Source organism: Bufo gargarizans, chromosome 11, assembly GCF_014858855.1.
Source record: "Bufo gargarizans isolate SCDJY-AF-19 chromosome 11, ASM1485885v1, whole genome shotgun sequence".
NCBI classification, from domain to species: domain Eukaryota; kingdom Metazoa; phylum Chordata; class Amphibia; order Anura; family Bufonidae; genus Bufo; species Bufo gargarizans.
Genome location: NC_058090.1, coordinates 98,774,006 through 98,799,572, shown reverse-complemented (window position 1 = coordinate 98,799,572; position 25,567 = coordinate 98,774,006). Strand labels below are relative to the sequence as shown.

Genomic DNA, 25,567 nt, shown 5'->3' with positions numbered 1-25,567 from the left:
CTGTGTGATGCTATAGATATAGGTAATGGAGAAGACTTACTAATGGATAGTATGCCCCGTGACCAAGTTTAATGTCTTAAAAGGTCGAGGACGAGGAGGCCTAGAGGAGTTGTCAAATGCAGCAAAGTATTGGGCGGTTTTATTTGTCACTGTTATTTTTGGTATTTGTATTCTTGACTATGGAGGGTCCTGTTGGGGGCGTTTTCAGTCCCACTAGCGTGAAATATACACATGTACCCTATTTTAGTGGTGGGGCTGAAATGACCTGAGTTTTGTGGTTAAACCATTGGGCCTTCTGGGCGTCATGGTTGACCTTCTTTCTCTTTGTACCAGTCAGATATCAGTCATGGCTTCCGGGGACTTGCAGACCGAACCACCAAACCCTGAAGGCTCTGGGCCACCACCGGAGCCTCGTCCCATCAAAAAGAAGAAGAAGGTAAAAGAGGAGATGAAACCGTCTGGAGATGAAGGCAAGAGGAGAGATGAGGACTCTTCCATCTCTCAAGCCGAGATAGAAGATTTAACCAAGGCAGGACACAAGGCCTTGACGTCTGGAGACCTCCAGGTGGCCATGTCCTGTTTCAAGAGGGCTTTCCTACTGTCACTTAGCTCGAAGCAGAAGGCCGTCCAAAGAGCCTGTGCTTTCAATCTGGGGGCTGTATACGTAGAGACTGGGAAACCAGAGAAGGGGCTTGAGTTCCTCCTGAAGTCCCAACCAAGAGAAGGAGAAGAACCTAGTGGAGACCTTTACTTCAACCTTGGCACGGCCTACGAATCCTTACAAGATTTTCCCAAAGCAATTGAACATTTTCGGAAAGCTGTTCTCCTCTACAAACCCTCACAGCTCGGGAACGAGGCGGACGCCCACATGAAGATGGGGTGCTGCTATGTGAGCATGAAGGACAAAGCAAGAGCAGCTCAATGCTTCCAGGAAGCTGCCGATTCCTACATGGAGGCTCAGAGGCTGGATATGGCAGCCGTGGCTCTCAACGATGCCGCCAACTACATGCTGCAAAGTCAACTCTATGACTCGGGACACGTCCTCCAGATACTTAATGAGGCCCGTATGGTGTGCGAGCACGTTACCAGAAGAGACCTACTGGGTATGATTACTATAAGTAGTAGGTAATAATACATGGTGGACAGCTGGTATAACCTGGGCATCTCCTGTATATAATTATATATGTACAGCTGGTATAACCTGGGTATCTCCTGTATATAATTATATATGTACAGCTGGTATAAGTTATACATCTTCTTCTATATAGTGATATGGACCACGCTGGTATAACCTGGGCATCTCCTGTATATAATTATATATGTACAGCTGGTATAAGTTATACATCTTCTTGTATACAGTGATATGGACCATGCTGGTATAACCTGGGTATATCCTGTATATAATTATATATGTACAGCTGGTATAAGTTATACATCTTCTTGTATATAGTGATATGGAGCATGCTGGTATAACCTGGGTATCTCCTGTATATAATTATATATGTACAGCTGGTATAAGTTATACATCTTCTTGTATATAGTGATATGGAGCATGCTGGTATAACCTGGGCATCTCCTGTATATAATTATATATGTACAGCTGGTATAACCTGGGTATCTCCTGTATATAATTATATATGTACAGCTGGTATAAGTTATACATCTTCTTGTATATAGTGATATGGAGCATGCTGGTATAACCTGGGTATCTCCTGTATATAATTATATATGTACAGCTGGTATAAGTTATACATCTTCTTGTATATAGTGATATGGACCATGCTGGTATAACCTGGGTATCTCCTGTATATAATTATATATGTACAGCTGGTATAAGTTATACATCTTCCTGTATATAGTGATATAGAGCATGCTGGTATAACCTAGGCATCTCCTGTATATAATTATATATGTACAGCTGGTATAAGTTATACATCTTCTTGTATATAGTGATATGGAGCATGCTGGTATAACCTGGGTATCTCCTGCATATAATTATATATGTACAGCTGGTATAAGTTATACATCTTCTTGTATATAGTGATATGGAGCATGCTGGTATAACCTGGGCATCTCCTGTATATAATTATATATGTACAGCTGGTATAAGTTATACATCTTCTTGTATATAGTGATATGGAGCATGCTGGTATAACCTGGGCATCTCCTGTATATAATTATATATGTACAGCTGGTATAACCTGGGTATCTCCTGTATATAATTATATATGTACAGCTGGTATAAGTTATACATCTTCTTCTATATAGTGATATGGACCACGCTGGTATAACCTGGGCATCTCCTGTATATAATTATATATGTACAGCTGGTATAAGTTATACATCTTCTTGTATATAGTGATATGGAGCATGCTGGTATAACCTGGGTATCTCCTGTATATAATTATATATGTACAGCTGGTATAAGTTATACATCTTCTTGTATATAGTGATATGGAGCATGCTGGTATAACCTGGGCATCTCCTGTATATAATTATATATGTACAGCTGGTATAAGTTATACATCTTCTTGTATATAGTGATATGGACCATGCTGGTATAACCTGGGTATCTCCTGTATATAATTATATATGTACAGCTGGTATAAGTTATACATATTCTTGTATATAGTGATATGGACCATACTGATATAACCTGGGCATCTCCTGTATATAGTTATATATGCACAGCTGGTATAAGTTATACATCTTCTTGTATACAGTGATATGGAGCATGCTGGTATAACCTGGGTATCTCCTGTATATAATTATATATGTACAGCTGGTATAACCTGGGCATCTCCTGTATATAATTATATATGTACAGCTGGTATAACCTGGGTATCTCCTGTATATAATCATATATGTACAGCTGGTGTAACCTGGGTATCTCCTGTATATAATTATATATGTACAGCTGGTGTAACCTGGGTATCTCCTGTATATAATTATATATGTACAGCTGGTATAAGTTATACATCTCCCTGTATACAGTGATATGGAGCATGCTGGTATAACCTGGGCATCTCCTGTATATAATTATATATGTACAGCTGGTATAAGTTATACATCTTCTTGTATATAGTGATATGGAGCATGCTGGTATAACCTGGGTATCTCCTGTATATAATTATATATGTGTACAGCTGGTATAACCTGGGCATCTCCTGTATATAATTATATATGTACAGCTGGTATAACCTGGGCATCTCCTGTATATAATTATATATGTACAGCTGGTATAACCTGGGTATCTCCTGTATATAATTATATATGTACAGCTGGTATAAGTTATACATCTTCTTGTATATAGTGATATGGACCATGCTGGTATAACCTGGGCATCTCCTGTATATAATCATATATGTACAGCTGGTGTAACCTGGGTATCTCCTGTATATAATCATATATGACATTCCTTTCATCACAGATCTCTCTTTCCGTCCCGCAGCTAAGCTATATAATGACATTGGCCTGAGCTATGCCCAGCTGAAGGTTTTCGCCCTGGCCGTAGACTGTTTCCAGATGGCGCTGCCGCTCTGTCAAGAGGATGAAGCAGACAGACACAAGGAGGCGGTGGTCCTCCAGAACCTGGGGGCTGCATACAACACGCTGGAGCAGTATGAGGAGGGTCTGGAGTATCACAGGAAGGCGGCATCGTTACACAGTATGAGACCAATGACGAGTGACTTTATACTAGGGATGTCATGATGTCATGTGAGCAGCAGAGGGCGCTGTCTGACCAGTGTACACTGTATGGATGGTAAATACATGTTACTTAGTGACGGTATGTAGTGCGGGGTGTAACCTTGTGGTGTGTATTGCAGGTTTGCTCAGTAACCGCAGGGCGCAGGGCCAGTGTTTTGGAAACTTGGCCTATGCAATGAGTCAGCTAGATGACCACGAGGCCGCAGGAGAATACTATCTGCATTCACTGCAAGCGTTTAAAGATTCAGGTACTTACCTCTTAACGTATGGACGGAGAGATATAAGTGATATGTGCACCCATGGCAACGCCACTGTGCAGTCGTATATACCATAGTGCCAACACCTGGTGTCTACATAACAGTGCCATACAGCGCTATATGCCAGATAGCGCCCAGATACCACTGCTATACAGCCAAAGCCTACATAATAGTCCTAGGGGGTGCAAGTAATGACCACTGCCCATGCCACCTAGCACCGTATAATTCTCAGTCTGCCCCCCTGTATACAGTCTTGGCCCTCCATGCTTCCTATTATCAGGCACCAGTAGTGTCTTCTCCGTAGCCCCAGGATATTGGAGATGATTAGATGGAACTTTCCACAATCCCTATCAATCTGATGTTTCCCTCTTGTCCACTAGATGATGTCCATGGTCAGTGGCAGGCGTGCGAAGGTCTCGGAGCTGCCAGATTCCGCCTGGGGGATCCAGGGAAGGCCGTCCTGTACTACAAGCAGGCGCTGGCCTTACTCTCCAAAGCCAAGGTCAGATCTCCAGCAAAACCCTGGACCTGCAGAGTCTTTATAAGCAAAATGAAGGAGTGAAACAGTCACCCGTGGGAGCCCCACCGATCCTGAGAATGAAGGGGATGCACTGCGTCATTGTTTTCTCAGCATGGCGACACCCCCATGAACAGGGGTGCATCTGTGCTGAAAAAACGTCCAAAAACGTCTAATGTATAGTATAGTAGGGTTTTCCAACACTCCCAAATGTCCGATCCTTTTGCTCTCAGAAGCCATCAGGCAGAAGTTTACTTCTCTTATTCTGTTCATGAGCCGAGCATGCATGTGTGGGAGGGGTTGATATATCTGCCGGTTGTGTACAGGCATCCTCAGACCATGGTCTAACATCTTCCAGGAGGACTCGCACAACGCTCAGGAACGTATCGTGAACAAGCTGACAGATGCCCTCCAGTACAAGCTGTCTGTAAACCGCCACCCCATCCACGAGGGAGGGCCGCCCCCGGCCCCACCGCTGGTGAGTGCGTCCCGATCCGCGCTGTGTGTGGTTGTCAGAAGAACCTTCCAGCTCCTCACATTCCTGCGGCCGTTCCTGATTAACACAACCTTGAAACCACAATCTGCGGCTGATTACGGTTTAATTACTGCAAATAACTGAGGGCGAAGTGTCTCCTGATAAAAACCACCGAATATTTCCAGTAATATTATTTTTGGTATAAAAATTCCATTTGTAGCTGGACCGTCTGAGCTGGTATTTAAAGGAGTTGTTGAGCTTTCCAGGGTGTTCCTCAAAAACTGTTCAAGATGGTGGAACGTCAACAGGAGGAGAAGTTACCTACTTCCTCCCTCTCTGACTTTTTTTATTCTGGTCACTATCCCAGTAGTGACAATATGAAATGTCACTGACCACGTAAAATTTGTGACCTAGGCATCGAATGAAGCATCACGCTTCTTGTGTCGTTTCAATGGGTGGTGGTGACCATGATGATAGATGATACAAGACACATCCAAATCTGCATACCCTAACAATGCAGATTGAATCCCGACCTGTGGAAGACGTTAGTGGTTGTCACCCAGAATCTGGTATCATGAATGAGACCAAGATAATGGAAACGGCCGAAGGGACATCGCAATGGCTCAATTCCTGGTCACTGACTGGATGGACTATAACTCCATTTCTGTTTGTTATTCATAACATTATCTAGAGGGGCTTCGCTGGGAAGATTCCTGGGGCAAAGCTCGCAAGATACCCTTCAAGTGTGAACCAAGGTTATGCCACCATGAGGCACATGTCTCCTCAAAATGCCCAACAGTGAGTACAAATCTGCAACCCTTCATTTTAAGACCAATAAGAGAGTCATCCTATACACCTTAGACACCGGACAGCTATCCTCCTCCACCCACCACATTTCATTCACCTTCAGATCTCGAAGACCGTCCAGAAGAATGAGCCACCCACCACAACCCGAAGAGATGTATGCCACAATTAAAACCAGGGTGACCACCACATCCAACGGGCAGCCAACCGTAGAAAACAGAGTTTCAGGTAAGTTTAGAAAAATCTGATTACTAATGCTGGCTGGCTGAGGATTAACAGTTCAACCTTGATTGGAAGTCCCAAGAGACATGGAATGGTCAGTCCTCAATGATCTGTCTGAGGTCTTTCCTCAAGGCAGAATCGTAACTGAACTCAGACAGAACATATCTGTCTCTTACTGCTTCAGTAATCAGATTTTTTTTTTCTAAATGGCCTAGCAATTTGTGTAAAATTATATTATTCCATATGTAGCATTTTGATAAGTTTGGTGGCTTCATTTTCATTGAATGAAGAGTAAGTAGGAGAGCAGGTAGGTGACTAAACACACATATAATTGTCCCTGAATGTAGAGACACACCGAAGGAGCGACAAATTACTTTGAGTGTCTTCGCCGTCACGTCTCCTGGTAGGACGTATCTCCTCCACCTGCGGCAGATTTGTCTTTGCACCTGCTCAGTGTGTTCTTACTGTCGCCTCGTTCCTTCCTGTGTTTTTCTGATGAGAACATCGATCTGTTCTCCAAACAAAGAGACCAGCTGTAGAAGACCTGCTGCTTTGTTTTTGCAGATGGAGCCGGGGAAGAGGAGGACGACTCCGACACCCTCACAGTGGTAACCAACGCATACTCTGAGGACTGCGAGGAGGACGACATCGCTGCCGCTGCTGTGTGCTCCAGAAATCATCCTCAGGCCAACAGGTAACGGAAGGGGTTAAACCACGAATGGCCTAGGGAACATCCAAGACATTACCCCATCAATATGAAGAAATCCTTGAAGACCACCTAATGCTGCACCTGATCATTGACTAGTTTGGAGATGGGGAAAAAAGAGCAACACATACTATGCCATGCGCCTCCACAGACCAGAGAGAGGAGTCATAGGGCCCCTTGGCAACACATTGTGGCCCCCTACCCTTGGAACTTTCCAGGGCCCCGTCAGGAGCCAAACTCACATCATGGCAGGGGCTGGATAATGAGAAGGGGCGATACTGGGTAGTAGAGACCTTTGGGCATTTGCCCTTTCTGCCCCATCAGTCCTCAACAAGTCATCCTGGCGCTGCCACCATGTATGCCAAGTATAGGTGGTGCATTTTGGGGGATGTTGTAGTGCATGAGGTCTTCAACTTCTTCCATTTTGGATATAATATATATAAGGCCTCATGCACACGACTGTATGTATTCTGCGGTCTTCAAAATATTGATGTGGTCCATGCACAGTCCACATTGAAATCAATGGGTCCGTGTTCGCCATTTTGCGGACATATTCCATCCTCGTGCGAAATGGACATAAGAATGCAGAAGGCACATGGACGATCCGTGTACTTTCCACATCCGTATGTCCATTCTGCAAAAAGAAAGAACATGTCCTATACTTGGCCGCTGAAGTCAAGGGGTCCGCAAAAAAATCTGAATGCAACACGGATGGTATCTCTATTTTGCGTATCCGCAATTTATGGACGGCATAATACATACGGTCGTGAGCGTGAGGCCATCAAGTCCAAGAACCTATGAAAAAGTCAGTCCTGTGGTCCAACTGCTGCTGGTTCCGGAGTAGTGTGGTAGGTAATTCACACTGGAGATGCAAATAATGAAAGTTTTGGAACCGCGCTGCTTGAGACTATGTTCCCCGGTCAACAGTGAGTAGCACAGGGCACCGGCCCCTCTCCTCTTCAACCAAAAAGATCCGATCTTCCACAGACCTTCTCCTCTACAGGGTTTAAGAAGATTGGCAGATCTTCTTAAACCCTGTAGAGGAGAAGGTCTGTGGAAGATCGGATCTTTTTGGGTGAAGAGGAGAGGGGCCGGTGCCCTGTGCTACTCACTGTTGACCGGGGAACATAGTCTCAAGCAGCGCAGTTCCAAAACTTTCATTAAGTCCAAGAACCTGCTCTCCCATGTGAAGCCGTTAAAGCACCAGGGCCCACTATGCCCATTATACCCAAACCACTGGAAACCAGATGCCGCCGACCTGCTGGATATCATCACTGACCTGTGACGCTTTCTTTTAGCAATCTGAATAATACGTACCTGCATCCAGAACCGCTCTACCAGAACTGCAACCTGGAGAATACCCAGAAAAGTACGTATCACCTGACATATTAAAGGGGCGCCTCTGACAGCGTTGTGCGCGAGGGCTGGGCTCCGCAAGACATGCCCCCCTATACTAATGGAGACATGCCCCCCGTACTAATGGAGACATGCCCCCCGCCCCCCTATACAAATGGAGACATGCCCCCCTATACTAATGGAGACATGCCCCCCGCCCCCCATACTGATGGAGACATGCCCCCCGCCCCCCTATACAAATGGAGACATGCCCCCCTATACTAATGGAGACATGCCCCCCGCCCCCCTATACTAATGGAGACATGCCCCCTGCCCCCCTATACTAATGGAGACATGCCATAGGTAGCTCACAGAGGATTACCCTAGGCTGGTGGTGTCCAACCTGTGACAAACTACAACTCCCAGCGTGCTTATGTGAATGGTGGTGTCAGTTTTATTGTCACCAAACCTAGATTTAGTTTAGTGAATTTGACCTTTTAAGAGAAAGTTTCTGACGTTCTTTTCTATATATCAGGTAATCATGATTATGAAACTCTGAAGCTGAAGACAATGGAGGCAGAGAGGTGAGGATATGAAGTCACTGTGTACATACATTACTTATCCTGTGTTATACTCCAGAGCTGCACTCACTATTCTGCTGGTGCAGTCACTGTGTACATACATTATTTATCCTGTACTGATCCTGAGTTACATCCTGTATTATACTCCAGAGCTGCACTCACTATTCTGCAGGTGCAGTCACTGTGTACATACATTACTTATCCTGTACTGATCCTGAGTTACATCCTGTATTATACTCCAGAGCTGCACTCATTATTCTGCTGGTGCAGTCACTGTGTACATACATTACTTATCCTGTACTGATCCTGAGTTACATCCTGTATTATACTCCAGAGCTGCACTCACTATTCTGCTGGTGCAGTCACTGTGTACATACATTACTTATCCTGTACTGATCCTGAGTTACATCCTGTATTATACTCCAGAGCTGCACTCACTATTCTGCTGGTGCAGTCACTGTGTACATACATTACTTATCCTGTACTGATCCCCAGTTACATCCTGTATTATACTCCAGAGCTGCACTCACTATTCTGCTGGTGCAGTCACTGTGTACATACATTACTTATCCTGTACTGATCCTGAGTTACATCCTGTATTATACTCCAGAGCTGCACTCACTATTCTGCTGGTGCAGTCACTGTGTACATACATTACTTATCCTGTACTGATCCCCAGTTACATCCTGTATTATACTCCAGAGCTGCACTCACTATTCTGCTGGTGCAGTCACTGTGTACATACATTACTTATCCTGTACTGATCCTGAGTTACATCCTGTATTATACTCCAGAGCTGCACTCACTATTCTGCTGGTGCAGTCACTGTGTACATACATTGCTTATCCTGTACTGATCCTGAGTTACATCCTGTATTATACTCCAGAGCTGTACTCACTATTCTGCTGGTGCAGTCACTGTGTACATACATTACTTGTCCTGTACTGATCCTAAATTACATCCTGTATTATACTCCAGAGCTGCACTCATTATTCTGCTGGTGCAGTCACTGTGTACATACATTACTTATCCTGTACTGATCCTGAGTTACATCCTGTATTATGCTCCAGAGCTGCACTCACTATTCTGCTGGTGCAGTCACTGTGTACATACATTACTTATCCTGTACTGATCCTGAGTTACATCCTGTATTATACTCCAGAGCTGCACTCACTATTCTGCTGGTGGAGTCACTGTGTACATACATTACTTATCCTGTACTGATCCTGAGTTACATCCTGTATTATACTCCAGAGCTGCACTCACTATTCTGCTGGTGGAGTCACTGTGTACATACATTACTTATCCTGTACTGATCCTGAGTTACATCCTGTATTATACTCCAGAGCTGCACTCACTATTCTGCTGGTGCAGTCACTGTGTACATACATTACTTATCCTGTACTGATCCTGAGTTACATCCTGTATTATACTCCAGAGCTGCACTCATTATTCTGCTGGTGCAGTCACTGTGTACATACATTACTTATCCTGTACTGATCCTGAGTTACATCCTGTATTATACTCCAGAGCTGTACTCACTATTCTGCTGGTGCAGTCACTGTGTACATACATTACTTATCCTGTACTGATCCTGAGTTACATCCTGTATTATACTCCAGAGCTGCACTCACTATTCTGCTGGTGCAGTCACTGTGTACATACATTACTTATCCTGTACTGATCCCGAGTTACATCCTGTGGTATACTCCAGAGCTGCACTCACTATTCTGCTGGTGCAGTCACTGTGTACATACATTACTTATCCTGTACTGATCCTGAGTTACATTCTGTATTATACTCCAGAGCTGCACTCATTATTCTGCTGGTGCAGTCACTGTGTACATACATTACTTATCCTGTACTGATCCTGAGTTACATCCTGTATTATACTCCAGAGCTGCACTCACTATTCTGCTGGTGCAGTCACTGTGTACATACATTACTTATCCTGTACTGATCCTGAGTTACATTCTGTATTATACTCCAGAGCTGCACTCACTATTCTGCTCTTGGCAGTTAGGCCTCTTTCACACGGGCGTTGCGGGAAAATGTGCGGGTGTGTTGTGGGAACATGCACGATTTTTCCGTGCGAGTGCAAAACATTGTAATGCGTTTTGCACTCGCGTGAGAAAAATCTGCATGTTTGGTACCCAAACCCGAACTTCTTCACAGAAATTCGTGCTTGGGATCGGTGTTCTGTAGATGGTATTATTTTCCCTTATAACATGGTTATAAGGGAAAATAATAGCATTCTGAATACAGACTGCATAGTACAATAGCGCTGGAGGGGTTAAAAAAAATTACAAATTTTTTAACTCACCTTAGTCCACTTGATCGCGCAGCCCGGCTTCTCTTCTGTCTTCTTTTTTTGCTGTGTGCAGGAAAAGGACCTGTGGTGACGTCACTCCGGTCATCACATGGTCCGTCACATGATCTTTTACCATGGTGATGGATCATGTGATGAGCGCAATGACGTCACCACAGGTCCTTTTCCTGCACACAGCACAGAAGACAGAAGAGAAGCCGGGCTGCGCGATCAAGTGGATTAAGGTGAGTTAAAAAAAAGTTATATATTTTTTAACCCCTCCAGCGCTATTGTACTATGCATTATGTATTCAGAATGCTATTATTTTCCCATGTTATAAGGGAAAATAATAATGATCGGGTTCCCATCCCGATCGTCTCCTAGCAACCGTGCGTGAAAATCGCACCGCATCCGCACTTGCTTGCGATTTTCACGCAACCCCATTCATTTCCATGGGGCCTGCGTTACGTAAAAAAAACGCACAAAGAGGAGCATGCTGCGATTTTCACGCAACGCACAAGTGATGCGTGAAAATCACAGCCCCATAGAAATGAATGGGTCGGGATTCAGTGCGGGTGCAATGCGTTCAACTCACGCATCGCACCCGCGCGGAAATCTCGCCCGTGTGAAAGGGGCCTTACTTTTTCTTATATCAGATGTCACTTTCTAGAATGCCGACACTGGAGCGGGATGTGCACAGACACCGGACAAGCAGGGTGTGCAGTGAGTGTGAACTCGGCAGTATAATACTCCAGAGCTGCACTCACTATTCTGCTGGTGCAGTCACTGTGTACATACATTACTAATCCTGTATTATACTCCAGAGCTGCACTCACTATTCTGCTCTTGGCAGTTACTTTTTCATATATCAGATGTCACTGTGCACAGACACCGGACAAGCAGGGTGTACAGTGAGTGTGAGCTCGGCAGTATAATACAATTGGTATAGTTTCATGGCTGCAGATCTTGTGACATCACCAAGAAGAAAGTCAGTGCAGTGTGTGACATCATCATGGGGCGGGTCACCGTCCTCTCCGATGGGGGACCTGTAGGCTCATGCCAGTAATATTTGTTTTTAGGGCTGAGTCCTCGGATGGTCTTCACATACCCAGACCAGAACATGTGGAGAAGACGAGAAGATCCAGGCTCCAGTCCAGGATGTGCGCAGTCATGTGACCCCTCCATTACCGCCGCTGTCAAGTCACACGTTTCACTTCTGCCGCCAAAAAAACCATCAGCACGTGAGAGGACTAGAAATAGCTGCCACGTCCATATCAACCATGGAAGATGGGGTCCAGCGGGCAAACGGTCTGTCACCAGTCAGTAATGGACTTCCTGCCGCTATCTGCCCCTCGCTGTATAGACACTTTATAAGTTGTCTGTTTTATATACTCTTATCTGTAGGACATTGGAGCTGTCACTGTTATGGGGGCACTGTGCCTAACACTCTTATGGGGGCACTGTGCCTGACACTGTGTGTGCGTGTGCCCGACTCTCTTATGGGGGCACTGTGGCTGAAACTCTTATGGGGGCACTGTGCCTGACACTGTGTGTGCGTGTGCCTGACACTCTTATGGGGGCACTGTGCCTGAAACTCTTATGGGGGCACTGTGCCTGACACTGTGTGTGTGTGTGCCTGACACTCTTATGGGGGCACTGTGCCTGACACTCTTATGGGGGCACTGTGCCCGACACTGTTATGGGGGCACTGTGCCTGACACTGTGTGTGTGTGTGCCTGACACTCTTATGGGGGCACTGTGCCTGACACTCTTATGGGGGGAACTGTGCCTGACACTCTTATGGGGGGAACTGTGCCTGACACTGTGTGTGTGTGCCTGACACTCTTATGGGGGCACTGTGCCTGACACTCTTATGGGGCACTGTGCCTGACACTGTGTGTGTGTGATCCAGGGGCTGTCAGTATTGTGGGCGCACTGTGGCTGACACTGTAGCTGTCTAGGGTCCAAGGGCTGTCAGTACTGTGGGGGCACTGTGCCTGACACTCTTATGGAAATACTGTGCCTGACACTCTTATGGGGGTACTGTACCTGACACTCTTATGGGGGTACTGTCAGTATTGTGGGGGCATTGTGGCTGACATTCTTATGGGGGCACTGCGCCAGTCACTGTGTGTGTGTGATCCAGGGGCTGTCAGTATTGTGGGGGCACTGTGGCTGACACTCTTATGGGGGTACTGTACCTGACACTCTTATGGGGGTACTGTCAGTATTGTGGGGGCATTGTGGCTGACATTCTTATGGGGGCACTGCGCCAGTCACTGTGTGTGTGTGATCCAGGGGCTGTCAGTATTGTGGGGGCACTGTGGCTGACACTCTTATGGGGGTACTGTACCTGACACTCTTATGGGGGTACTGTCAGTATTGTGGGGGCATTGTGGCTGACATTCTTATGGGGGCACTGCGCCAGTCACTGTGTGTGTGTGATCCAGGGGCTGTCAGTATTGTGGGGGCACTGTGGCTGACACTCTTATGGGGGCACTGCGCCAGTCACTGTGTGTGTGTGATCCAGGGGCTGTCAGTATTGTGGGGGCACTGTGGCTGACACTCTTATGGGGGTACTGTGGCTGTCAGTATTGTGGGGGCACTGTGGCTGACACTCTTATGGGGGCACTGTGGCTGTCAGTATTGTGGGGGCACTGTGGCTCACACTCTTATGGTGGTACTGTGGCTGTCAGTATTGTGGGGGCACTGTGGCTCACACTCTTATGGTGGTACTGTGGCTGTCAGTATTGTGGGGGCACTGTGGCTGTAGTGGTGGGGGCACTTTACAGGAATTATAGGGACGTGTTCAGACCATCCCTCCCTGAAGACATTTCTTATAGGCAGACAATACAGCACTAAAATGGCCGCCACTATATATCAGTCAGCCATGAGTAGATCAGCGCCGGGGGCTATCATCTCATCAGTGTCCTCCATCTCTGGGATGAGTACATCAGAAAGAGCTCTGGGGCGCTGTCAGCCATTTTAATAATGGAGGACGGGCGCCCCGGCTGATTGGTCAATTTAGAAAATGAGAGTGATTGCCAGACCGCGAGGAAAGAGCTTTAATTTGTGAAACAAGTAGAAGATTGCCCTGGTATCAATGCGGGCACAGGACAGGAAAGATGGCCGCCAGCTGGAGAGGCAATTTCCCTCAAGAGGATTCGCTGATATTGTTGATTACAGGTTTTTATTTCAATCAGCGAAAAGTTCTCCAGAAAATTACCAGACATGGCGGCGACAGAAGGAAAGCGCCTCTACATGTCCTTCACGGGTCTGACAGAGGCGGCCATCTTTTGTGCAGTTAGGATTAATACGAGCAACGGCGCACCTCATAGAGACTCCCTGCTCACGAACAAATCCTCAATATATTTTTTTTTTGCACTTAAAGGGGTTCTCCGGGAATCAAGAAAATGAAAATACTTAAATAAATATATTCTCAAATACCTTTCATTAGATATAATGGCTCGTTTTATCTGGGGAGCATTAATCAGGGGAAACAAAATGGCCGTCGTCTCATCACATCACACAAAACCTGTCCTGATCACAACACTGAGGTACAGAGCTGCCTCAGCCTCCTCTCTACTTGTCAGGAATTACGATCCTGAATACAGATAAGAACTTTAGCTGAATCTCTGGGGAATTTAGTTCATGAGGAGACATGAAGGACAGAGAGGACGGACAGGCTGTGGTAATGGAGACTGCATACAAGAGCTGCTGCTCATTACCACACCTCGCCCTCCTCTCATGTCTCCTCATCTCCATTCCCACAGAGATTCACCTGTATTCAGGATCATGATTCCTGACAAGCCGAGCAGAGAGGAGGATGAGGCAGCTCTTTACCTCAGTGCTGTGAAGTAACGTGTCCTCCTGTGTGATTAGGACAGGTTTTGTGTGCACTAAGAGGATGGCGGCCATTTTATTTCTCCTAATGTTTGCTCCCCAGACAAAACAAGCCGTTCTAAGTAATGAAAGGCATACCTCCCAACTTTGTAAACAAAAAAAGAGGGAAGCATTGTGCGGCGCGCATTCCCCCCCCACTTTTCCACACTAGGCCACGCCTCTAACTCCGCCCAAACATAACTATACACCTAATCCCACCCAGTACCTTTAATGCCCCATATAGTAAGTATCCGCCCCTTCATGTCACCGCACAGTATTTATGCCCACATTGTGCCTCCTTCACAGAATTATGCCCAGAAATGTGCCTACATTGTGCCCCCAGTAATATGCCCAGTTATGTGCCCCCAGTAATATTCCCGGCTGTGCACCCAGAAATGTGCCTACATTGTGCCCCCAGTAATATGCCCAGTTATGTGCCCCCAGTAATATTCCCGGCTGTGCACCCAGAAATGTGCCTACATTGTGCCCCCAGTAATATGCCCAGTTGTGCCCCCAGTAATATGCCCAGTTGTGCCCCCAGTAATATGCCCAGTTGTGCCCCCAGTAATATGCCCAGCTGTGCCCCATTAATATGCCCAGTTATGTGCCCCAGCAATATGCCAAGTTGTACCCCCAGTAATATGCCCACATTGTGCCCCCAGTAATATGCCCAGTTATGTGCTCCCGGTAATATTCCAAGCTGTGCTCCAATAATATGCCCAGATGTGCCCCCAGTAATATGCCCACATTGTGCCCCCAGTAATATGCCCAGCTGTGCCCCCAGTAATATGCCCAGTTATGTGCTCCCGGTAATATTCCAAGCTGTGCTCCAATAATATGCCCACATTGTGCCCCCCAGCAATATGCCCACATTGTGCCGCCCAGCAATATGCCCACATTGTGCCGCCCAGTAATATGCCCACATTGTGCCGCCCAGTAATATGCCCACATTGTGCCCCCCAGTAATATGCCCACATTGGGCCCCCCATTAATATGCCCACATTTGCCCCCCCAGTAATATGCCCACATTGTGCCCCCCAGTAATATGCCCACATTGTGCCCCCCAGTAATATGCCCACATTGTGCCCCCCGTAATATGCCCAGTTATGTGCCCCAGCAATATGACCAGTTGTGCCCCCAGTAATATGCCCACATGGTGCCCCCCATTAATATGCCCACATTGTGCCGCCTTTTTATGCCATCCCAAGCAGACCTACTCTAGCAGCGGCAGATCCTCTTACTTTGTAGATACCAAATCGTATGTGTTTACATTAAAATTTGTACTAAATGTTGTGATTTGCATTAAAAAAATTAGTTTTTGAACATATATTAAAATAAATTATATATTTTGCAATATTTTTTGTTGCTGCTTCTTTGTATTATGGGGATTACAGAGTCCATGCACCTCAGCCTGTCACCTCCTCCCGAAGTATACAGCAGGCTCCAGCAGGGGGCAGAAGCACTCGTGCCCGCAGCCGCCCATAATATAAAGCACTTCATGCGCCTGCGCACTGCACAAACCCGGAAGTAACTCGGATTCGAAGGGGCGTGGCCCGTGCCGTATGTACGGAATCCGGGCGCTGTTCGGCCTCGGCCTGCTGGTTGGGGGTGCTCGCCTCGCAGCGAGGGCGGATACCTGCCTGCGGACCGCGGGAGAACGTGGAGCTCAGTGCAGGAAATACCGAGCAGGGGCTGCCATGGAGGGGGGGCTCAGATACCTCAGGTGAGGGGGGAGGTCTTCTCTACGTGCTCTATGCTTCCCCCATCGGCGGCTTTCAGTGGTACAGCCTCAGTGAGGGAACCACCGGATAGGTTGGTCGTAGCAACCAATCGTATTCCAGCTTTCATCTCACTATGGCTGGATGGAAGATGATAGACGTGATCTGATTGGTTGCCATTGGAAACGCCTCTAGTTTCTCATCTGGTCAAGGGATTAAAATGGCGCCACAGTGATTTCCTGTAAATAGGCCAATTAAACTAATTTCTATAATTAACCTCTTGAGGACGGGAGCAAATTTCCATGTTTTGCGTTAGTTTTTTACTCCCTGGCGCTATAACTTTTTTTTTTTTTTTTTTATCTATTCACATAACCGTATAAGGGCTTTTTTTTTTACTTTTTAAATGTCACCTTTTACTATCCTATATAGCGTTAGTAAGAAGCTGGAAAAAAATCCAAATGGAGAGGAATTGGGAAAAAAAAAAAACGCAATTACGCTTTCCGTCACCTTTGTCGGTCACATGACCTAGGAGCAGCTCCCCAATAGAAGTGAATGGGGATGAGCTGCAATACCAAGCACTGCTACTATACAATGTACGGCGCTGTGCTTGGTGAGCTGCTAGAAGGCAGCTGTGCTCACAGAAGCGCTTGGGCTTTCTCAAAACAGCGGATCAGCGGGGGTCCCAGGGGTTGGAGCCCCACCAATCAGATACATCGTAAAAAAAATCTCGGAAAACTAAGTGTGCGGTGAAGGAATGTATTGCTGTAGTACAATACATAAAGAATGAACGGCTTCCCCGATCACCACGTGGAGGAGCCGTTTGGGAGCAAAGCTGCCTAAGATGCCATGGTTACCATTGACCACAAGGGTTTAAATGTCCAGCGATTGGCGTTCTCGCCGATCGTAGACGTTGCCTCCTGCGGTGTAGAACAGCAGAAACCCAGCAGCTATGGCGGCCCGTCCAGGGCAGGCACCGCCTTTAACGTGCAGACATGCTTGTATTGCAATAAGCTCCCCCTAGTGGTGACTGCAGGCAGCAGAGAATGTAACCAGGTAATGACTTGTGGTTTCTCAGTCAGGAGGAGGCGCAGGCGGTGGACGAGGAGCTGTTCAACGAGTATAAGTTCAGTGTGGATCAGCTGATGGAGCTGGCAGGACTGAGCTGTGCCACCGCCATCGCCAAGGTAAGTCGGCTGTGCCAGTGTACATAGGCTGACTGTCATTTAGAGGGGGCATCGAGAAAACGGGTTCTTTAATGCCGACATTAGCGGCTTCTGACCTGTGTAAATAGGGACGGGGGGGTGCCCTAGGTGCTCATGGGATATGTCGTTTGTGGTGAAAGATCTCTGCTTGCTGTCAGGTTGCTCTCTGTGATTACCTCCTGTGTACACCTCATGTTGCTTATGTTGCAGGCGTATCCAGTGAGCTCCTTCACGTCCGGTCTGCCCACCGTGCTGGTTATCTGTGGCCCCGGGAACAACGGCGGTGACGGACTGGTGTGTGCCAGGCACATGAAGCTCTTCGTAAGTCTTGGATTAGGACTTCCCCTTTAAGTGACACATAGCATGGCCGCGTATGACAGCCCTATGGGGGAAGGTGGTCAGATCTTGGACCTGATTGATGGTTCCTACTGATTGCGGGGGGGGACACATGCTTTAAGTCTTACAGGGCCACACAACCCCTTTGGGGAGCTGGATAATGACCTCTGCAGAGCAGTGCGCCTCCTGCCGGTGACTGCCGTCTATTATCCTCTGCAGAGCAGTGCGCCTCCTGCCGGTGACTGCCGTCTATTATCCTCTGCAGAGCAGTGCGCCTCCTGCCGGTGACTGCCGTCTATTATCCTCTGCAGAGCAGTGCGCCTCCTGCCGGTGACTGCCGTCTATTATCCTCTGCAGAGCAGTGCGCCTCCTGCCGGTGACTGCCGTCTATTATCCTCTGCAGAGCAGTGCGCCTCCTGCCGGTGACTGCCGTCTATTATCCTCTGCAGAGCAGTGCGCCTCCTGCCGGTGACTGCCGTCTATTATCCTCTGCAGAGCAGTGCGCCTCCTGCCGGTGACTGCCGTCTATTATCCTCTGCAGAGCAGTGCGCCTCCTGCCGGTGACTGCCGTCTATTATCCTCTGCAGAGCAGTGCGCCTCCTGCCGGTGACTGCCGTCTATTATCCTCTGCAGAGCAGTGCGCCTCCTGCCGGTGACTGCCGTCTATTATCCTCTGCAGAGCAGTGCGCCTCCTGCCGGTGACTGCCGTCTATTATCCTCTGCAGAGCAGTGCGCCTCCTGCCGGTGACTGCCGTCTATTATCCTCTGCAGAGCAGTGCGCCTCCTGCCGGTGACTGCCGTCTATTATCCTCTGCAGAGCAGTGCGCCTCCTGCCGGTGACTGCCGTCTATTATCCTCTGCAGAGCAGTGCGCCTCCTGCCGGTGACTGCCGTCTATTATCCTCTGCAGAGCAGTGCGCCTCCTGCCGGTGACTGCCGTCTATTATCCTCTGCAGAGCAGTGCGCCCCCTGCCGGTGACTGCCGTCTATTATCCTCTGCAGAGCAGTGCGCCTCCTGCCGGTGACTGCCGTCTATTATCCTCCGCAGAGCAGTGCGCCTCCTGCCGGTGACTGCCGTCTATTATCCTCCGCAGAGCAGTGCGCCTCCTGCCGGTGACTGACGTCTATTATCCTCTGCAGAGCAGTGCGCCTCCTGCCGGTGACTGCCGTCTATTATCCTCTGCAGAGCAGTGCGCCTCCTGCCGGTGACTGCCGTCTATTATCCTCTGCAGAGCAGTGCGCCTCCTGCCGGTGACTGCCGTCTATTATCCTCTGCAGAGCAGTGCGCCTCCTGCCGGTGACTGCCGTCTATTATCCTCTGCAGAGCAGTGCGCCTCCTGCTGGTGACTGCCGTCTATTATCCTTTGCAGAGCAGTGCGCCTCCTGCCGGTGACTGCCGTCTATTATCCTCTGCAGAGCAGTGCGCCTCCTGCCGGTGACTGCCGTCTATTATCCTCTGCAGAGCAGTGCGCCTCCTGCCGGTGACTGCCGTCTATTATCCTCTGCAGAGCAGTGCGCCTCCTGCTGGTGACTGCCGTCTATTATCCTTTGCAGAGCAGTGCGCCTCCTGCTGGTGACTGCCGTCTATTATCCTCTGCAGAGCAGTGCGCCTCCTGCCGGTGACTGCCGTCTATTATCCTCCGCAGAGCAGTGCGCCTCCTGCTGGTGACTGCCGTCTATTATCCTCCGCAGAGCAGTGCGCCTCCTGCTGGTGACTGCCGTCTATTATCCTTTGCAGAGCAGTGCGCCTCCTGCCGGTGACTGCCGTCTATTATCCTCCGCAGAGCAGTGCGCCTCCTGCCGGTGACTGCCGTCTATTATCCTCCGCAGAGCAGTGCGCCTCCTGCCGGTGACTGCCGTCTATTATCCTCCGCAGAGCAGTGCGCCTCCTGCCGGTGACTGCCGTCTATTATCCTCTGCAGAGCAGTGCGCCTCCTGCCGGTGACTGCCATCTATTATCCTCTGCAGAGCAGTGCGCCTCCTGCTGGTGACTGCCGTCTATTATCCTCCGCAGAGCAGTGCGCCTCCTGCTGGTGACTGCCGTCTATTATCCGACACGCCAGGTGTTGTGAAACTACATCTCCCATCATGCACACTTGCTTGGCTGTTCTCTAAACTGCCACACAAGTGGAAAGAGCCCGCTAGGAGTTGTAGTCTCACGACAGCTGGAGAGCCCAAGGTTGCTGATCCCTGTTGTAGTTGAAAATGAAAAGTACTGCAAACATCGTACCCTGTGTGTCTGATCGTTTTCAAGATCTCAGCTTGCTGTCTTGAATGGTCTTGTTTGCATCCAGGGGCTAAAACAACCTCTGCACTGATCTAATAGATCTCACATCTGAGGGTTTGTTCCAATGGTGTGGCGTCTGGACAACCCTCGGTGAGCTAAAGGCATGAGCAGAAGTCCTGACAGTTTGTTACAATGTATCAGTGCAGGTAAGAAGGTATCCGGATAGTCTGGGCTGGATACAATAGTAACGAAGTCCCAGCTGTGGGAACTGTTAGGTCTGTAGGGAGTTTCACCCTATGGCTATGAGCAAGGATGACGCTGTCAGCAAGCAGAGGTCTGGAAAATGGTAGTCCTTCTCTTTAGGGTCCATTCACACGTCCGCAATTCTGTTCTACATTTTGCAGAACGGAATCGCGGACCCATTCATTTCTATGGGGCGGCACGGATCCGGAATGCGGACCCGCACTTTCGGGTCCGCATTTCCGTTCCCGAAAAAAATAGAACATGTCCTATACCTGTCCGCAATTGCGACAAAAATAGGCTTATTTTATTAGTGCCGTCAATGTGCGGTCCGCAAAATGCCGGTGTCCGTGTTTTGCGTAATCCTGGAAGCTCCATCTTTATTACTTCGCCATCTTCAGCCACTACAACTCTCACACTCCGTTCTGCAGGGTTTGACTTAACCTCACCCTGTACCAGTGAGAATCACTGTGTGCACCATGAGGGGGCGCTCTTCCTGCTCAGCCCCCCTCCGTCCTTAGTGACCCCCTTATGCTGCAGAGAATTACCGTCACGCCCACCCTCCACTTTCACATGTAAATGGCTGAAGTTTTGGTAGAAGTTCTGCGTCGTGTCTGACTATTCCCTGCAGCTCGGCGGCTGTTCAAGGACACACTGCATTCATAGAGCAGCCGCCCCCGCGCAAATAACAGCGTGCGGAGGAGAACGTGTATACTAGAGAGATGTGCAGCGCTCCGTCTGCGAAACGCCACTAGACCACAATACAAGTCCTGGAGGTGGAAGAGCAGAGGATAGTGCCCGGAAGCCCTGCGGAATATCACCGTAAGGCCCTTAATGCACACTTTCCGAGTCCGTTCCGTTTTTATTTTTTTTGCGGATAGGATGCGGGCCCATTCATTTCAATGGGTCCGTAAAATATGCGGACAGCACACCGTGTACTATCCGTATGTCCGTTCCGTAGCCCCGCAAAAAAAATAGAACATGTCCTATTCTAGTCCGTTTTGCGGACAAGGATAGGCATTGTTACAATAGATCCGCAAAAAAAAACGGGTGACGTCCATATGGCAGACCGCAAAACACATCCAGGTTACTAACCCTGAGGTCACATCCATGTAATCCTGTACTACACTCCAGAGCTGCACTCACTATTCTGCTGGTGCAGTCACTGTGTCCATACATTACTTATCCTGTACTGATCCTGAGTTACATCCTGTATTATACTCCAGAGCTGCACTCACTATTCTGCTGGTGCAGTCACTGTGTACATACATTACATTACTTATCCTGTACTGATCCTGATCCTGAGTTACATCCTGTATTATACTCCAGAGCTGCACTCACTATTCTGCTGGTGCAATCACTGTGTACATACATTACTTATCCTGTACTGATCCTGAGTTACATCCTGTATTATACTCCAGAGCTGCACTCACTATTCTGCTGGTGCAGTCACTGTGTACATACATTACTTATCCTGTACTGATCCTGAGTTACATCCTGTATTATACTCCAGAGCTGCACTCACTATTCTGCTGGTGGAGTCACTGTGTACATACATTACTTATCCTGTACTGATCCTGAGTTACATCCTGTATTATACTCCAGAGCTGCACTCACTATTCTGCTGGTGCAGTCACTGTGTACATACATTACTTATCCTGTACTGATCCTGAGTTACATCCTGTATTATACTCCAGAGCTGCACTCACTATTCTGCTGGTGCAGTCACTGTGTACATACATTACTTATCCTGTACTGATCCTGAGTTACATCCTGTATTATACTCCAGAGCTGCACTCACTATTCTGCTGGTGCAGTCACAGTGTACATACATTACTTATCCTGTACTGATCCTGAGTTACATCCTGTATTATACTCCAGAGCTGCACTCACTATTCTGCTGGTGGAGTCGGTGTACAAAATATCTCAGGATCAGTACAGGATAAGTAATGTATGTACACAGTGACTGCACCAGCAGAATAGTGAGTGCAGCTCTGGAGTATAATACAGCATGTAACTCAGGATCAGTACAGGATAAGTAATGTATGTACACAGTGACTGCACCAGCAGAATAGTGAGTGCAGCTCTGGAGTATAACACAGGATGTAACTCAGGATCAGTACAGGATGAGTAATGTATGTACACAGTGACTGCACCAGCAGAATAGTGATTACAGCTCTGGAGTATAATACAGCATGTAACTCAGGATCAGTACAGGATAAGTAATGTATGTACACAGTGACTGCACCAGCAGAATAGTGAGTGCAGCTCTGGAGTATAACACAGGATGTATCTCAGGATCAGTACAGGATAAGTAATGTATGTACACAGTGACTGCACCAGCAGCATAGTGAGTGCAGCTCTGGAGTAATATACAGGATGTAACTACACAGGGACTCCACCAGCAGAATAGTGAGTGCAGCTCTGGAGTATAATACAGCATGTATCTCAGGATCAGTACAGGATAAGTAATGTATGTACACAGTGACTGCACCAGCAGCATAGTGAGTGCAGCTCTGGAGTAATATACAGGATGTAACTACACAGGGACTCCACCAGCAGAATAGTGAGTGCAGCTCTGGAGTAATATACAGGATGTAACTACACAGGGACTCCACCAGCAGAATAGTGAGTGCAGCTCTGGAGTATAATACAGGATGTAACTCAGGATCAGTACAGGATAAGTAATGTATGCACACAGTGACTCCACCAGCAGAATAGTGAGTGCAGCTCTGGAGTATAATACAGGATGTAACTCAGGATCAGTACAGGATAAGTAATGTATGTACACAGTGACTCCACCAGCAGAATAGTGAGTACAGCTCTGGAGTATAATACAGGATGTAACTCAGGATCAGTACAGGATAAGTAATGTATGTACACAGTGACTCCACCAGCAGAATAGTGAGTACAGCTCTGGAGTATAATACAGGATGTAACTCAGGATCAGTACAGGATAAGTAATGTATGTACACAGTGACTGCACCAGCAGAATAGTGAGTGCAGCTCTGGAGTATAATACAGGATGTAACTCAGGATCAGTACAGGATAAGTAATGTATGTACACAGTGACTCCACCAGCAGAATAGTGAGTGCAGCTCTGGGGTATAATACAGGATGTAACTCAGGATCAGTACAGGATAAGTAATGTATGTACACAGTGACTGCACCAGCAGAATAGTGAGTGCAGCTCTGGAGTATAATACAGGAACTGCCTTCCCAATCCAGAAATCCGTATGCAAACGAATAGCATTTGTTTCCGGATCCGGCATTTTATTTTCTTATTTTTAAAGGCTTGCGCATATGCAGATCGGCAAACCGGATCCGTTTTTCCGTAACACTTAGTACCGGGTCCGGCATTAATCAATTTCAATGGAAATTAATGCCGATTCCGGCGTTCCGGCAAGTGTTCTGGAATTTTGCCCGGAGATAAAACTGCAGCATGCTGCGGTATTTTCTCCGGCCAAATACTGTAAAATGACTGACTGGGGGGGGAGAGAGGACCACGGTCTGTTCCTTGTGCTTGGACCTGGCAGATTTGTGTATAGGACCACTGCCTGGAGATCCTTCATCTTTCTTCTTTCTTCACAGGGCTATGAACCCGCCATATTTTACCCCAAGCGTCCAAACAAGACCCTGTTTGAGAATTTAACCACACAGTGCCAGAAAATGGACATCCCCTTTCTCTCGGAGTTTCCACAAGAGGTACCAATTCCTTTCTGTTCAGTGTGACAGGACCGCCCACTGGGAGGAGCTTTCTCCCATGCTCTGTGTCGCCCCCTAGTGCACATCTGGTAGTACTGCAATGCTCAGACTGGTTTTGATCGTCCTCTCCTTACTGAAAAGCATCATGGTCCCACAGTAAGAATATCTTACAAAGATCTCCCTGTCTTCTCCCTCCAGGCAGAGGTCATCGATGGAGCCTACAACTTGGTCATTGATGCCATTTTTGGCTTCAGCTTCAAGGGCGCGGTGCGTGAACCCTTTGGCAGCATCCTGAATACTCTGAAACGTATTACTATACCCATTGCCAGCGTGGACATCCCATCAGGTACGGCTGCTGCCCCGGCTTTACCTCACCCCCTGAGTGGTAAACTAGCCTGTCTATCCAGGCATCCATCCATTTCATTGCATAGGGACATAGATTTGGGGGGTCCACGCCAACGTATCCTCCACTCAGAACCAAGAGGTTACTTAGTTGAAGATTGAGTGGAGATAGACCTGTCCTAGTGAGCATGCTCTTTCCACATCTATCATAGTGTCGGTCGCCCCAGAGCTGCATTCACAATTCTTCCAGTGATTCCTGCTTGTTCAGTGTCTGCACAGACCTAGTGGTGCCCAACTTTTTGGAGATCAGGAGCCACTTTCAAGTACGAGATGGATATTGGCTGACCAATCTGTATGGTGGCCTCCCAACTCCTCACCCTAATGGCAGATATTGGGGGAAGATAATGATGGAAATTAATATGCTCCTTCCTTATCTGACTGGTGAGGGGTCCGACTCCCGACACCCCTACCAGCACAAGATCTACACAGCTCCGCCCAATGGATCTACGGGGGCTTCAGATATTGATGGTCTATCTTGAGGATAGGTTATCAGTATTAAAGTCTTGGACAACCCCTTTAAACCCTTGCTTTGTATTCTTCCCCCCCCCCCCCCCTACCTACAGTCTCCTGTCTTGGCTTCTAACATCGTATGCATTTCATGTTTAGGATGGGACGTGGAGAAAGGAAATCCGGAGGGCCTGCAGCCAGACATGCTCATCTCCCTGACCGCCCCCAAGCAGTCAGCCGTTCACTTCTCCGGACGCTACCACTACCTGGGCGGCCGCTTTGTTCCCATGGCCTTACAGAAGAAGTACAACCTCAGCCTCCCGGACTACCCTGGTACAGAATGTGTCCACAGACTGCTCTGAAGACGGAAACGACACGGACAGCTGCATCGGAGTGCCCACACAGCTGCTGCGCCGTTTCAGTGTGTTTCATGACTTTGAAGAAAACCAATAAATGATTGTGTTCATCATGGCGGAATACTCCCCTAGTATGGCAG

General features: G+C 47.8%; 2 protein-coding genes across 2 annotated transcripts; both read left to right on the top strand.

Annotated features, from left to right (window-relative positions):
* Positions 1-304: 304 nt before the first annotated feature.
* Positions 305-12,308, top strand: TTC24 (tetratricopeptide repeat domain 24). Its single transcript, XM_044271433.1, has 11 exons — positions 305-1,103; positions 3,452-3,667; positions 3,828-3,956; positions 4,346-4,467; positions 4,841-4,960; positions 5,649-5,755; positions 5,868-5,989; positions 6,548-6,677; positions 7,988-8,058; positions 8,560-8,608; positions 11,993-12,308. The coding sequence occupies exons 1-11, from the start codon at positions 305-307 to the stop codon at positions 12,087-12,089; spliced, it is 1,962 nt and encodes a 653-aa protein (XP_044127368.1). The 3' UTR covers positions 12,090-12,308.
* Positions 12,309-16,318: 4,010 nt separating this feature from the next.
* On the top strand, positions 16,319-25,542 carry NAXE (NAD(P)HX epimerase). Its single transcript, XM_044271761.1, has 6 exons — positions 16,319-16,518; positions 17,589-17,697; positions 17,926-18,036; positions 24,109-24,222; positions 24,421-24,568; positions 25,231-25,542. Exons 1-6 carry the CDS (start codon positions 16,358-16,360, stop codon positions 25,431-25,433), a joined length of 846 nt encoding a protein of 281 aa, XP_044127696.1. The 5' UTR covers positions 16,319-16,357; the 3' UTR covers positions 25,434-25,542.
* Positions 25,543-25,567: the final 25 nt, after the last annotated feature.

Bases quoted from the DNA above. Each gene is read 5' to 3' on its own strand.
- TTC24 (XM_044271433.1), top strand. From the start codon at position 305: ATGGTTGACCTTCTTTCTCTTTGTACCAGTCAGATATCAGTCATGGCT. The intron at 4,468-4,840 runs GTCAGATCTCCA...AACATCTTCCAG, and splicing joins CCTTACTCTCCAAAGCCAAG to GAGGACTCGCACAACGCTCA. The intron at 4,961-5,648 runs GTGAGTGCGTCC...AACATTATCTAG, and splicing joins CGCCCCCGGCCCCACCGCTG to AGGGGCTTCGCTGGGAAGAT.
- NAXE (XM_044271761.1), top strand. From the start codon at position 16,358: ATGTACGGAATCCGGGCGCTGTTCGGCCTCGGCCTGCTGGTTGGGGGT. The intron at 24,223-24,420 runs GTACCAATTCCT...TTCTCCCTCCAG, and splicing joins TCTCGGAGTTTCCACAAGAG to GCAGAGGTCATCGATGGAGC. The intron at 24,569-25,230 runs GTACGGCTGCTG...TTTCATGTTTAG, and splicing joins CAGCGTGGACATCCCATCAG to GATGGGACGTGGAGAAAGGA.